Below are 16096 nucleotides of genomic sequence, written 5' to 3' on the forward strand. Positions count from 1 at the left end.
TTAGGGGAAATACCCTTTAGCATGCATGTACCTCAATTGTTTAGCATATAAAACATTTATTGTTGAAAATTGTCCTCGTTTCTGCCAGGAAAGTACATTAAAAATCATAAGTGTGTTCATCTCAAGCTGAGCACTTTATTTTCTGTTGAGTTACATACAATATGTAATGCTTGCTTTTTTGTGTAAAAAATTATTTTTATAGTAATCGCCACAAACTGAAACGAAAGGAAAAAAACGAACATTGAAAACAAAATTAATTTCTCTTGAAGAAAAAAATTCAAAATCTTGGATCAGTTGAAAAATGGAGAAAAACCAGGAGTTTTTGCACGGACTTTGAATTTGAACAATCAAACAAAATGAACATAAAATCCAAGGAAGTGTTTTATTGCTACGTCAACGATAAGTGCAAAGCGCATTGCTCGTGTACGTGATATTCTAATGGAGAAATCTCTAATGATTTCAATAGCTTGCACCTCAAAAGAAAATTCCTATGGATGGAAATCTTATTAAACAAAAAGCTCTCAAAGTTTATAAATATTTATAGTGCAGACCTGGTGTTCAATGCGGATGAATCCGGGTTATATTGGAAAAAAATGCAAAAATACACATATTTCTAAAAATGAAAGATCAGCTCCTGGATTCAAAGTTTCCTAAGATAGAATCACTCTACTGTTTTGTAGTAATGCATCAGGTGATTACATGACAAAACCATTGTTTATTAACCAATCCTCAAATCCTCGTGCTATGAAAAATTAAAATATGCACTATTTTATTTTGCCTAAAACATTTATGCATTATGTGCAATGAAGTTTAAGTACAATTTGTAATTTTATACTATGTATTTGTTTCATAGTTTATGTTTTCTTAACTTACCTGAATTAAATAAAAATATATTTTGTTGGATGTCATTGTTTATATAATTTAAAAAAAAAAAAAAAATTTCGGAACATAACCCTACTTTTTCTATGTGATCTGAGGCTCCCATAACGCGATTTATATAACACAGCATTTCTGCGGAACCTAACATCTGCGTTATACAAGGGTTACCTGTAATTAGATTTTGGCTTGCTTAGATATCTTGTTTGTTTTCCAGATTTTCTGTAATTTTCCCATGGTGGTCCATCCTATTGCTATTCTGTGTTTGCTTGTTTTAAGTTCATCTATTGTTTCTGTTAGTTTTGATCCAAGATATATGAAGTTGTCTACTTGTTCTATTTGTTCTCCATTTAGGGTGGCTGAGATGATAGTTCTGTTCCTCCCTATTTTCATCACTTTTGTCTTTTGTATATTTATTGTCATGTCATATGTTTTACAGGTTTTGTTTGTTTATCAACCTTTATAGTTCATTAGGAGTTCTTGCAATAAGGACGAGATCATCCGCATATTTGGTATTATTTATGTTTAAACCATTGACATTAATTCCAGACTCATTGTCTATTGCCTTCTTTACAACTTCATCTAGATATATATTGAATAGGCATGGGGATAATGGGCATCCTTGCATTACTCCTTTTTGGATCTCTATGGGTTCTGTTGTGAGTGTGTCCTTTTTAATTATTGCATTTGTCTTAAGTAATATTTTATCAGAAACTGTATTATATATTTGTCTATTGCTTTTTCTAGTAGAACTTTAAGAAGGATTTCTCTGTTGATGCTATCGAAAGCCTTGTTTAAAGTCCACAAAATAACAATATAGTTCTTTATGGTCTTCCCAGCTGAGCTCTGCTAGTTGGTGCAATGTGAAAGTCTATTGTTGAATAGTTTCCTCAGAAACTAGCTTGTTCTATTCCTATCAGTTCTTCATAGGTGTTTTTTAATCTAATTTGTATAATTCTTCTGAATATTTTATAGGTCATCATCATACGTATCAAGGATTTAGGCCTAGTATGGCCTGTTCCGGCCTTAGAGGTCATCGTTGAATCGTTTAAGAGGACGTCCTGGTTTTCTTTTTCCTAATGGCTTGTACTTTAAGGCTTGTTTTGGTAATCTTTCTGTTTTCATTCTTTGAACGTGTTCCCTCCATTTGTTTATATTTTTTAATTTTTTCAATTACTGGTTCTTGGTTTAATTCTTTCACAATATCTTCGTTTCTTTTGTGATCAAATAGGGTATACTTTGCAGTTTTTCTCATAAACTTCATTTCTGCTGTTGTTAATCTTTGTTTGTCTTTTTGTTTTATTGTCCAGATTTCGCTTCCATACATTAAGACCGGTAGGGCTAATGTATTGTATACTTTTAGCCTGGTTTGTTTTTGAACTAGGTTTGGTTTAAATATAGAGTTAATTACTCCTGTTATTTTTAAATATTTTGCAATTTTTATGTTTATATCTTTTTCATTTTCATAAGTGATCATACATCCTAGGTAGTTAAATAAATTCACCTGTTCTAAGATCTTGTTATCTAATACTATTTTAGTTCTTGCTGGATCTTGTCCTTTAAAGGCCATAGTTTTTGATTTTTCCGTTGATATTATCATACCATAATCTTTGGATATCTGATTTAGATTTAAAATAGCTTTCTGTAAGTTATCTTCAGAATTTGTAATTATTATTTGGTCGTCTGCAAAGAGGAGAGTGTTTAAGTTAACTGTAGGTGAAAGTTTAATTCCTTGATGTAAATTTTTACTCCATTTTATTATTATTTCATTTAAGTAGATGTTAAAAAGAGTTGCTGAGAGGGGACATCCCTGTCGGACCCCTTGGTTTATCTCTCTTGTATATGATAGCTCATGATTTAATCTTATTTGTATTTGATTATTTTCATATATACTTGTGACAGCTTTTAGGATATTATTTGGTATTTGTCTTTCTTTTAATATGTTAAATAATATGTTTCTTTTAACTTTGTCAAATGCTTTTTCAAAGTCAATAAATGCAATATGTGTTTCTAAATTATATTCTCTTCTTTTCTCTATTATTAATTTTAGGCAGAAGGCTGGGTCTATACATGATCGTCCTTTTCTAAATCCATTTTGTACCTCTAGAATAAAGTTTTCGGAATATTTCATTAGTTTGTTATTTAAGATTCTGCTGTATATTTTGTAACATGAATTTAGTATACTATTTTATATTTTATAGGTATAATATTTATAGTATAATATTTTATAGGTATGGGAGAGTAAATTGATTGGTCTGTAATTTCTGCAGTCTCTTTTGTCTCCTTTCTTGTATATTGGGATGATCTTTCCAGTTCTCCAGTCATCTGGGATCTCTCCTGTTTGTAGTATTTTATTGAATAGGGTTGTTAAATATTCTATTGATGTGCTACCTCCATATGACCACAGTTCAGTAGGGATAGTATCAATGCCCGACGCTTTGTTTTTCATCTGTTTTATTGCGTATCTAACTTCTTCTTGTAAAATTTTTGGATGGTTGTTATTTTCTTCTATTGTTGGCATTGTAATTTTTGTTTCCTTGGTGAAGGTAGTCTTAAAATGGTTTGACCAGATTTTTCTTATATCTTCAATATTCCAGGTTTCAGTCATCTTGTTGTTTATCATTGTTACTGCTTTTGCCGAGAATTCCTTTGTAATTTCTCTTATAGTGTCATAGAAGACATTTAAGTTGTTTTGTTGGCATTTCTTAGCTTTTTCTTCTAACCATTTTTCTTTACATGTCAATATTTACCCTTCCGAAATAGATAGAACAAGTTTTAGAATAAAATTATTTGCATTGCTGTTTTGTATGTTTCTTTGTGCTGTATCAGAGTGGTATGAATTATACAGGGTACATATATGAAATGGAAGATACTGAAGACAACTCTCATTATATGGGAAAGAGGTTTATTTGCTAACCATGAATTCTGAACGGTTTTCGATTTCCATAAAACGTATTTTAATACTTCCAGATATGCTTTATCCACCTTTCCCTTCATGTTTTAGAAAGGAGTTCTGTGTTGTCACTGAAACTAATTTCTGTTGTGTGCTTCATAGATTTTTCAGACTAGTTCACTTGATTTTATGTTTGTGATAAGTTCAGAACCACAAACTTTGGAAAATATGTTGGATTACTAACTGGTCTCAGCAGACATGCTAAAACATTTAATGACATTTGCTTTATCTTCACAGCAGCTTAAAAGGTATAATTCTGTTTGCACTGTAGTTATTTTTATAAATGAAGAATTCAGTTCAAAAAATGATTAAAATGTTTAATCATTTTTTGAATGTGTCGTATTTTTATTTTATTAGGACTTTCTCCTTCTGATCACTGTTGACTAGAATGTTTGCTTTCGAAGGAAGTTTGTCAAAAGCATGTCTCCATTGCTTACAGTTTATTTTTCTGTCAGCCTAATATTTAAAAACTGAACCTATTATTCTTTTTTCCCTCTCACACACTTGCCTCTCTCTCTCTCCGTTTTGTCTCCCTTTTATTTCCTTTTTTTGTCTTCAAAATGTTTGCTGCCTTTTGTGTACTTCTTAAATAATATTCAAGTAAAATGCACATTGCTTTAATTACTTGTAAATATTTTGTTGTAATGTATATACTGTGTATGTCCATATACATTTAGAGTGTGTGTCATTGCGTTCGTGTCGATATTTGACTGCAGCAGAGCAATTCCAAGCCTAATTTCGTTAGTCACGTATTGCAAGAAAATAGCAAAGGAAAGCGTTTTAGTGCAAGTTATTTTACCTCTAGACCAGCGTTTTTTGTGGCAACAAAAATGGCTACAAGATATAGATAATAGTTGCATTATTTTTTCAAATTATTATTATTATTTATTTATTAAGTTACTGATAACAATTATAGTGAAATCAAATTTATATGCATGTTACATAGGAATAATAATAAAATTTCTAAAGTTTTTATAAAAACTGACTAATAATATGAAGTTATATAAATTAAGATTCTATCCTGAACTAGGCTGAGAAACATTTGAGTTTTTTTGTAAAACAATATCACGTAAATTCATCATAAAAATTATGGAAACAACTACCGTGTTAGAGTGAAACTTCAATTTAATATGAACCAAAATAATCACTAGACGTTTCGATTTTCACATTAAGGTCATCATCTGGAGTATACACATATATACAAAGAAATACTGTTAAAACTATTGGCCTGACCCCTGGTGGGAAAAAAACTTACTACATCAACACTAGAGTCCTGTTATTATCTATTTGGTTATAAAAATAAATTAAGCTAGAGAGCAACATGTTTATACAAAGTTACTCATTTAAGTATACATATAAATCAGTGGTTCTTAACCTGGGTGGTAGCAACTCCCCCTCCCCTGGGGTGCTGTAAATGATAAGGAGGGATAAGCATTATAATACTACTAATATAATAAAAGCAAAATATTCCGTATTTAATCTAGCATCCCATTTATATTGTATGTTTGGCAACACTGTTCAGAATATTTTATGTCTGGCAATACTGTTCAAATTTATTTGCTACATATTTTTTAGAATTTTTACATTGAAAGTTATGTAATTGGGCTACTTTTTCGTCTGAATTATCCACATCGAAAATAAATAATTTGGGCTATTTTTAGCAGAATCAACTACTTTTATAAGCTTTCTCTGTTATTTTTCCTAACACCTCTCTCGATAACCCTGGTTTGCAGTTTACATCTAGTTCGTGGTATTGTGTGGCACACTTCATTGATATTGTGTAGCACTGTAGCCCACTAAAATGTATGAAAAAGGAAAGTGTCCTCAATATTCAAGTGAATGTTTAAAATATGGAATTATTCCATCTATAAATAATGAGCAGTTACCAATGTGCTTAATATGTGAAAAAACTTTCTCAAACAAAGGAATGAAGCCTTCAAGAATGATTGAGCATTTAATAACAAAGCATCCAAATAAAGCAAAAAAGGATGTGGAATACTTTTGCGAATTAAAGACTAAATTTAAAAATCGTCCTGGACTTAAAGGGTAGGTTTGAAAACAAAGTAACCAACAAGAGAAGAGATTTGCTATGTTCTACAAACACTTTCAAAATTAATTGCCAAATGTGGAAAGCCACATACTATCGGGAAACTCATCTTACTGGCTATAAATGAAGTTTTAGATACGACGATTGGTCCAGATAAAAATAATATGACATCATCAGTTCCTCTCAGCAGTAGTTCAGTATCAACAAGAATAATCAGTCATTGAATACCCTCGGGAATCATGAAAATGAAGAATTTGAGTGTCTTGCTTCACACTGAGGTTAGATGGCTCTCAAATGGAAACTGTTTGATACTCTTTAAGGATCTATACGATATGATATTTTGGAATTTCTTAATTCATGTGATGAGAACGTGTAATGTTCTAAAAAAGGAATAGGTTGACATTGCATATCTTTCTGATATTTTCACTAAATTAAATGAGGCTAACATCAAATTGCAGGGAAGCAACATGAATCTTATTATTATTATTATTCAGGCCTCCATGGAGTCAAAAGACTCATCAAGGGGAGGTCACCCCTAAGAAACACAGTCTATCATACCACTCCTTAAACTCATTGACCGTTCTCGCTCTTACCACCCCATCAGGCAATGCATTCCACGGTTCAGCCACCTGCCATGCAAAGAAACCACTCCTCGCATTCTTGCTCACAGTTTCCTTTCGTAACTTCCAGGGATGGAAGTTACGAAAGGAAAAGTTATGAAAGTTATTAAAGCAAATAGAATTGTAAAATGCTTTTATCAGCAAATTAACATTCTACAAGAAGAACACTGCAAGACGAGATTTTCTTCAAGTTCAAGTCAACAAATAAATGATGATTTAATATTAAATAAAGATTTGGATTGTTATTGTTCCCATCTTCTGACACTGGAACAAGACTTGATGATCAGATTCAAAGACTTTGATGAGCTTAAAATACCCAATTGGGTCATAAATTCATTTCTTTCTGATGCCACTTCTGTTCATCCAGATTTCTGTGAAGAATTTATTGACTAAAAATGATTCTGAAGCTCAAGTACAATTTCAATTTTTTTTTTTTATTTATTTAGGTAAAAAAAAAAAAAAAAAAAAAAATGAAATTGAAATTGTACTTGAGCTTCAAAATCATTTTTAGAGTAAAACTAGCTAAACAAAAGTCATGGGAGGACTTTGGCAAGAATATAAAAAATAAATATCAAGAAGGTGGCAAAATATTCTGGAGGTTGTTGAAGAAGCTTAGAAATGGAGGAAAGAGTGCTGTAAAAGAGTTAGAGATGATAAAGGTGACATGAAAACAGGAGAAAAAGATATCCTTGAAGTATGGAGTAATTACTTTGAAAAACTGCTAAATAAAACAAGTAGTGATGACAGCACAGTGGTAAAAAAACACTGACCAGGCATGCAGTCAGGAATACATATCCATAGTTGAAGTACAAAAAGCCATCAAAGGCTTGAAATGTGGAAAGGCAGCAGGAGTAGATGATATTCGACCAGAAATGCTCAAGTATGGAGGTTTAAAAGTCTTGTAGTGGCTGCACTGCATAGTTCAGAAGGCTTAGGCAGAGCGACGAATTCCAGATGATTGGAGTCAAGCTCTTATAGTACCCATATATATAAAAAGGGAAATAAAACTGAATGTGAGAATTACAGAGGGATTTCCCTGGTTGTTCCTGGGAAATCCCTCTGTAATTCAGTGTTCCTGGCAAGATCTATGCAAGTATACTTGAGAAACGGTTGTGAAGAAAAGCTTGGAGAAGAACAAGCTGGATTCAGGCCAAATAGAGACTGTCAGAATCAGATTTTCACTTTATGACAGATAGTTGAGAAATCATGGGAATATAACAGAGATCCGTATTTAAGTTTTGCCGATTTGGAAAAGGCATATGACAAGGTGCCAAGAGAGAAGCTATTCAGTACGCTACAGTTATATGGTGTCAATGGGGCATTATATCAAACAATACTTAGTCTTTATTTGAGTTGTAAGTCAGCAGTTAGAATTGAAGGAAGTACAGGAAGATGGTTTAATGTTAAATCTGGTGTGAGACAAGGATGTACATTATCCCCTCTGTTATTCATTATCTATATGGATCACATTATGAAGGAAAGTGGTATTAAACATGATATCAAATTTGGAGATGTTAATGTCAGCTCTTTGCTTTATGTGGATGATGTTATACTTCTAAATAAATCCGCTAGAAGTCTGCAAGATTCTCTGACTAAATTGAATAGCTGTTGTAATAGATGTAGTATGAAGGTCAGCAATAAAAAGACAAAGACAATGAAAATAGGCAGAATCATTGAAAATGTCAACTGTGTTGTGAATGGAGAACCTGCGGAACAAGTGAAACATTTCAGCTACTTAGGCACGATTTTTACTGAAGATGATAAATTAAATATAGAAATAGACAACAGAATCAGCAAAGCTGGTTTGGTAGGAAGTCAATTGAATAAATTCATATGGAATAAGAGAGAAATTAGTCGGAACACTGAATTAGCTGTATACAAGACAGTGTTCAAACCAGTTTTAACTTATGGATTTGAGAGCTGGGTCAGAAGTAAACCACTTGACCAAAGACTAGAGACCGCAGATATGAGATTCCTGAGAAAGATTAGGAGTGTGAACAGATGGCATCAATGGCAATATCATATTAAAAAGAAGAATATTAGGAAAGAACTTGACATTATTAGCATCCAGGAATGTGTTAGCAGAGCTAATCTCAGGTGGTATGGTCACTTAAACAGAATGGGCGAAGAAAGATTAGCAAAACAAGTGTTCTCTGCCAGGTTGGCAGCAAAACGACCCAGAGGAAGACCAAGATATAGGTGGATTGATACGGTACAAAGTGCCTTAGACGATAGAAATATAAGATCTGATAATGTTGGAGTCTTGACAAGTAACAGACTGATTTGGAGGAAAATTGTCGATAGGAAGTTAGTAATGATGTAATATTTTTTCATGTAGTACTATCATATCCTGTACACCCCTTGAGGGTACATGGCAGGAATTTGATGATGATGTACAATTTCAACAGCGTTAGTATGAAAGATTCTGTCCAAACATTCAGTGTAAGTATCCTCAGCTTTTGGTAAGAAATAAAATTACTGCTCGTTGGTTTCCCTTCATACTTGGTCAAGAAAGGCTTCAGCGTCATGTTGCAGTTATTAGCTAAGCAGCAAAATAGATTGCAAATAAGTGAAACAGGAGATTTGAGACTTCGTTTGTCAAACATTGAACCTGATATTGAAAAATTAGCAGGATCTCATCAGGCTCAGGGTAGCCATTAAAATGATTGGCTTATCAAATACAGTAAGTTTACATATTTTTGAATAAAAATTAATTTGTATCAGTCATTAATTAACTATCAGTTCAAATATGTTGCTAATTTAGGTTTGCTAATAATATTATAATTATCCTATTGAGTCATTAACCCTAGTGTAAAATTGAGCAGGGGGGGGGGGTGCGCTAGGCCATACAGATAATTGAAAGAGGAGCGCCAAGCAATAAAAGGTTAAGAATCACTGATATAAATTAAAACAAAATAGTATGGATGGTGGCCAATAAAAGCTGAAATAATTGCTTAGTCCTAAAGTCAGGGTTTGCTTCTACTTTGCCTTCCAGTACAACAAGTGGACCAAATCATGCCATGAGAATGCTCCCCAGACTATTATAGATCCAGCAAAACCTTTGACAGTTGGAAACAAGCACTCTGACCAGTAAGCTTCCTTCGGCTGAATGCCACACACTTATTCATCCATTTGTAGCAAAAAACTGTGAACGTAGATTCATTGGACCCTATTACATTCATCCACTGTTGTCTAGTCAACTGCCTGTGATCTTTGCACCATTGGATGCAATAATGTGCTTTGATAGGAGTGACTAAATGCTTGTGTAAGGCAACCCAACTGTGATATCCAACTCTGTGTAAGAGTTGGATATCACAGTTGGGTTGCGTGACACCTCCCGGCAGTCAAAGACTCATCGAAGGAGAGCACCTATTCTACAACTATATCTCCACTACTCATACCACTGAATCTCGCTTCTTTAAAAGTCCATATAATTTTTTAATGTTGAAATTTAATATATAAAAAAATTTGTCTGTGTGTCTAGTGTCCACACTTGAGAACCACTGAGGCATATGTTGACAATGTTATCAGCAAGCAGAGGACTCCATGATGTCACGCAACATCTGTTTTGACTAGCGATGAGGGAAGACTGGAAAATAACAGCTGAGCAGTTAGTGTAGAGAGTGGTGGAAAATTCAAATAATATGGATTAAAATTTTCCATAAGATTAACTTGAGGAATGAAATAGAAGTTTTGTTTAAGAAGTGCACAGACATAGCCTGTTAATGGCAATTGCTATGCTGATATTTTCAAGGTACTTCTTATAGCAATTTGTTTAATTGAAAAAAACAAAGTAATTGTTGATAATTCATCTCATTTAGTGATTAGAAGAGAAGAATTTATTTTAATATATGTGCCTCTGTTACACTAGGTAAGGCCTGTCACTTCATATTGCATGGAAGTAGTGTTTGTTTGAATATTCTCGTTATTGTTGGAAGGTAGGGCTATTCATTAAACAGAATAGCCCTACAAATATAGCTGCTAAATTACACCAATCCTTGTACTGAGAAAAAGTGATATTTCAGTACAAGGATTGGTATAATTTAGCAGCTGTACACTCAAGAAACTAACAGTTCCTTGAAAATTCACTTGTCTTAGGTTTAAGTTGTTCAGAGTGCAGTTTGATGAGTTATTGTAATGTTATATCTTGGTCTATATGTTTTTCATTGAGTTTGTTAATTTTAGTTGCACTCAATGTACACAGTTGTATATAATTACTGCAGATAATGACACCTGACACAACTGCACAAAATGGACCACCTGTACCACCTTGTTAGGTGGAACAAGTGGTAGAGTAATTAAGACAAATATAGTAGAAATGTTTGATGAATACTTTATTAGTGTTTCATTCTGGTGAAACAAGTTTTATTCCTAAGGGGATGGAGTGGGTTAAAGGATCTGAAGTATGTGAAATGGATATATTTACAGTACTAAGTATTCTGGATGTCAGCAAGGCAGTTGGACTCATTGAAATTTCACCACATGTCTTAAGGGAATGTGCTAAAGAATAAACAGCAGTTCCATTGATTTGGCTGTGTGGTTAAAGTTTTGCACCACTCCATAAGGGTGGTGGGAGAATGGAATCATCAAACTATAGAGGTTTGTATTACTTCTGTGGTTAAGGTATTAGAGAAATATTAAGAGCTTATATACAAACTTGGGCAAATTAGAATAATCTGTGATAGTCAGCATAGATTTGTATTTGTTAAGGGACACTCTTGTTTCAATAATCTGGTTAACATTTATGATCAAGTAACAACAGTGGTTGATGAGGGAAATTTATACACTAATCTTTTTGCACATGATAATCAGATATTTAAGCTGCAACATATGGGTTTGGATATTAAATTGGTAGATTGTCAATTGGTTCTGTGATAGATATCAGAGGGTTGTATACAGCAGAGCAGTATCAGGGATAAAGGAAAGTTACCAGTGACTTTCCAAAACTATGCTAGAACCATTACTTTTCAACTTTTATATCAGTGATTATTGTCACTGGAAATCAGGGAAATAATCAGTGGTTTGTGAATGAAGTGTGAAGCTTATTGAGTGTAGTGCTCATGTGTTAACTTTCCAAGAGGATTTGAATAATGCCAGTTTAACATTGCTAAATATCAGGTTTTGAATTTTGGGATCTGCAGGTGGGAAAATGCATGCTATATCTGGAAGTATACTGTAGGAAGCCTGGGATCTTGGAGTTATCAGAGGATTGCTGCAATATTAAGAACATTATCCAGCAGAGATAAAAATGGTAGAAGGCCCTGATCAGACATCTGGATTACTTGCACCCAAATCTGGTCACTAAGGTTTGGGGAGGATGAAGACTTTTTGGAGCGAGTACAGAGGTGGTGGACAAAAATCATTTCAGGACTGTGGAATGTTCATTTATGAGGATAGATCAAAATCATGAAATAAGTTCTGTAGATAAAAGGCAAAGGGGTGATATGATTGAGATGTTCAAGCTGTTAAGAGGCATTACCCAATGGTTATGGGAGTTTTCTCATAAGTGATGAATAAGAGGGTGAAGAGCATTTTTTTTATTTTAATTTTTTTATAAAGAGTTGAGTAGAATGCACTGCCTGATTATGTTATGAATCTTAAGCACATGACTGAGTTTATGCTTCAGTATGATATATTGCAAGTAGGATTTTCCATGTTAAACCTGCAGACTTGTAATATATAGATATATAATGTATATATCAATATCCTTACGTAATGTGTGTGTTATATAACATACAGGGTGTTTCAAAAGAGGGGGTATATTGAATGACAATATACCCCCTAAATAGCGATAAATGAAATTTTTTTATCACTGTGCAAATGTAGTGTAACACTTGAAGTTTCAACACAGACAGTTTAAGTTCAATATGACTGCCCCCAGTAATTCTGTAGATGTCCCATCTGTAATCAATTTCCTGCCACATGTGGCAGAGCATATTTGGCATAACTTCAGCAATGGCAGCAGTAATTCTGGAATGCAGCTCATTCAAAGTAGCTCGTAGTGGTGGTACAAACACTCGATCTTTCATAAAGCCCCACAAGCAAATATCTAATGGAGGGGGAAACACAGTGGCCATGCTATAGGCACCCCTTCTACCAATCGATCTGCCTGGAAAATGGATGTCGAGGTACGACCTTACATCCATCAGGTAATGAAGGGTTGCCTTCTTGTCTTGCTGGAAATGTAAGCGCCCATCGTGGACAATGACCTCCACATTACCTGACAGACGTAAGGTCATATCTCGACACCCGTTTTCTAGGCAGATCGTCAAATTGCGATATTAGGTACCCAAGTAGCATGTCCAGATACACGGCACCAGTAACAGTACACTCTGAAAAAAAAAAAAAAAGGTCTATACTTTCTTCTTGCTTATGGAGCAAGAAATGTTAGCCTTTGGGGTGATGACATGTAGATTTTCATTTCCCCAAATTCTGCAGCTGAGTGTTTACTTGTGCACTTACGTGAAAATTGAACTCATCACTGAAAATGATAATGTCCAAAAAGTCCTCATCTTGTTCTATTCTACTGATTATTTCCATACAGAAATCCTGGCATATCTTCTTATCTTTTTTCAAATGTTGTATGAGAGTAAATTTGCAAGCCTTAAATGTAGATGTTAACATAAAACACGCCACACGGTCACATGTGGAATTCCAATTTGACAAGACACCTATCTGGTTGACTTTCCAGGGCTTCTCTGGAAACTTTCCCAGATTTCTTCCACAAGAGCATTGACAGCACGTGGCCTTCCCGTTGACCTTAGATGATGCTCAGAACAGCCTGTTTCCACAAAATTCCTGCGCCACATGTAGATTGCATGTCTACTAGGAGGTTCTTTGCTGTACTGCATGTGGAAATTCCTCTGAACTCATGTTGCAGACTACATTTTCTCAAACCAAAACACACAGCATTCTTGCTCTGTACCATCGAAAGTTGCCATTTTCAAATGGTTTCAAGTACCATGGCATCTAGCATTGTCATTTGGTAATAAAATTGTGACCAAAAATTGATGTGTTTCACTACATTATGACACTCACTCAGCTTTTGTACATCTTATGAGTTATTCTGTTCTCCTGCAAGGTTGTATGTATCCTTTTGAAACATTCGTATATAATAAATGATATAAACTTCTCTCTCTCTCTTCCTCTCTTGATAGTCTTTGACTCCAGTAGAGTTAATGTATAATATTTGATTACATTCTTTATTTGAATATACTTCAACTAATTTTTAACTTCATCTAGAATAATTAAAGATAAGGTTTCTTTTTATTGCGTTGAGCACTTGAATCTGAGATCAGTAATAGCATTTCCTAAGGACAAACCCATTTAGCATTTCAGCAGTCAAAATAGAAGCATGCGCGCGCGCACACACACAAAAAAAAAAACAGAAAATCATCGATTGATCTTGCACTTTATTATAAATGTGAGAGCCTCCGTAGCTCAGTCGGTATAGATGAAGCTCTTTGCTCAGAAAGACCTGGGTTCGATTCCCATCCAAGAGGTGAGGAACCTTTATCTGTTCTCTTTCGACTAAAGGTGGGTTAACCAGTCTCATACAGAGGTGGAGGTTTTTTCCACCCGGAAACTCGGGTTTTTCGTCCCTCAGAAAAGGCAAACCGGCCCGTGAACACATGTATCTACAGTCATAAAATACATGCTTAATCATTCATTAGGAGGGTTCAATTTGTCCTGAGGGGCTGGGGAGGAAAGAGGAAACACCATACAAAATAAATAAATTATAAATGTGCAATATTTAAAATAAAATGTAAAGATGCTGTGACTGTATCAATCTGGAATTTGATTTATGGACTTTGTAACTCCAACAGGTATGTATGTATTATTATTATTAGACAGTCAAACTAGTTATTTATCGGTAAATAGTCCCCTGGCTATGTGAGTTGCTTGTAAATAAATGCATCTAAGTAATAATATAAAGTAAATTTAACCTCTGTTTACCTTGTTAGATTTAGCTAAGTTAATCATGCTACTAATTAATTTTTTATTGGTATATGCCACTTTCTAAGCAGAACTTTTTCAGTTATGAGAGAATAAATTTCAAATTACTCAAGACCTTTGAACTTAAATTGTTTATGTATGTTAAAGACAGATAACGAGTAGAAAATTAACTTGCTATCTAGTTATTTGTAATGAAGGTTAGTAGGACAAATAAATTTGATTCGTTAGATGCTATAATTACATTTCTTTAATTTGTTTTCTTGCAGATGCTGTCTCTAGGAATATGAAACATATACCAAACATAAATATTACATTTATCATCCTTGCATTTTTAATCCCATGTGTCTTTAGTGCAATAGTGTTTCATGTTTCCGATGTTGGAAAGGTGGGTGCAGGAAATTATACATACTATACTGTGTTAGAGAAAGGCACGTTAGTTGTGCTGTTACATACCTTACGTGGAGATGCTGATTTGTATATATCTTCCAGGTCAACAAGACCCACTTTTGATTTAGAATATCATAGCCTTCAGTCAGTAACCTGTGGCCTTGATTATGTAGAAGTTCCAGCTAGCTTTACGCGTCCTGTTAGTATTGGCGTTTATGGTCATCCTTCACATGAAATCAGCACCTATAATATACAGATTATTGTTGATGACTCACCTGAAGATAACTATCCAGAGCTCAAAGAACATGATGATTATCCAAGTGCTTCTGTACCTCCTCCCAAAACCTCAGTACCACCAGTTCCTCCTGTAAAGCCACATTTCCAAGAAGAGGAGGAAGAGGACTCAATATTATGGACTTTGTTCGTGAGCATTTTAAAGGTGGTTGTTGAACTGATTGCTAGCTAGTATTAGAATATGGAATGTAAAATAGAAAAAAGTATATTTTTTTACCAACTGTCTTGTTAAACCATGTAAATGAACAACTTCTGATATTCACAAAGTTTCCAAATTATGTTTTTGGTCATTAAAGTGAATATTTTGAATTACTCCTAAAAATGCATATGTATGGCTTCCAGTTTGATGTATCTTTTTTAACAAGGCATGCAGTGAAAATAACCCTGGAAGTACTACATTTACATATACATTCAATTTTCACTACAGCAGACTTATGAAGACCACAGGAACAGTTTGTTAGTTGATTTCATTTAGCATAGTATTGTTATTGCTGATTAGGACTTTCAATAGTTTACTATAGTGAGAGTTGACTGTAAATAGATCGCACTGATATGAAATATTCAGACCTGTGTTTTGTGAATTTGAATCTTTAGAATTTTAAGTTCTGAAGGTTAATAGATATATATCTATAGATGAATTATTTTATTGTTTAATTTTCCATGTACCCACACAAAACAAATTTCATAAAAATAATGAAAGATTATTTTTAGAAAGTAAGGAGAAAAATTAGGTACTGGTTTTAAGTCATATTTTATTATTATATTTTCTTGTATTACTAATAAACAGAAAGTTACTAATTTTCAAAGGAGAGTAACTCCAACCTCTTACTAATCAAGTGTTTTGGCACTTGACACCATTTCACTTCTTGTTCTGCTTCAAGTTTGTAGTTCTCTATGGTGCCATAGCTCAATCCTCTGGGTTTATGATAAATTCAGAGTACTGCTTGCTTCCTGAGGCTTCTA

The 16096-nt window shown here is 33.8% G+C and overlaps 1 protein-coding gene across 6 annotated transcripts in view; it reads left to right on the top strand.

The window, feature by feature from the left end:
- Positions 1-15771, top strand: part of LOC150101585 (UPF0669 protein C6orf120 homolog) — a 219601-nt gene extending 203830 nt beyond the window's left edge. For all 6 annotated transcript variants that reach the window (XM_090400181.1, XM_090400184.1, XM_090400183.1 and 3 more), the window contains one exon: positions 14719-15771. In XM_090400181.1, the coding sequence (XP_090256307.1) occupies positions 14736-15305 (570 nt within the window). In that variant the 5' untranslated portion in view covers positions 14719-14735 and the 3' untranslated portion in view covers positions 15306-15771. The remainder of the gene's footprint in view (positions 1-14718) is intronic.
- The last annotated feature ends 325 nt before the right edge of the window (positions 15772-16096 follow it).

Source organism: Typopeltis vanoorti, chromosome 11 (genome assembly GCF_054136105.1).
Source record: "Typopeltis vanoorti isolate ZY-2024b chromosome 11, IOZ_Tvanoo_1.0, whole genome shotgun sequence".
Taxonomy (NCBI): Eukaryota; Metazoa; Arthropoda; class Arachnida; order Uropygi; family Thelyphonidae; genus Typopeltis; species Typopeltis vanoorti.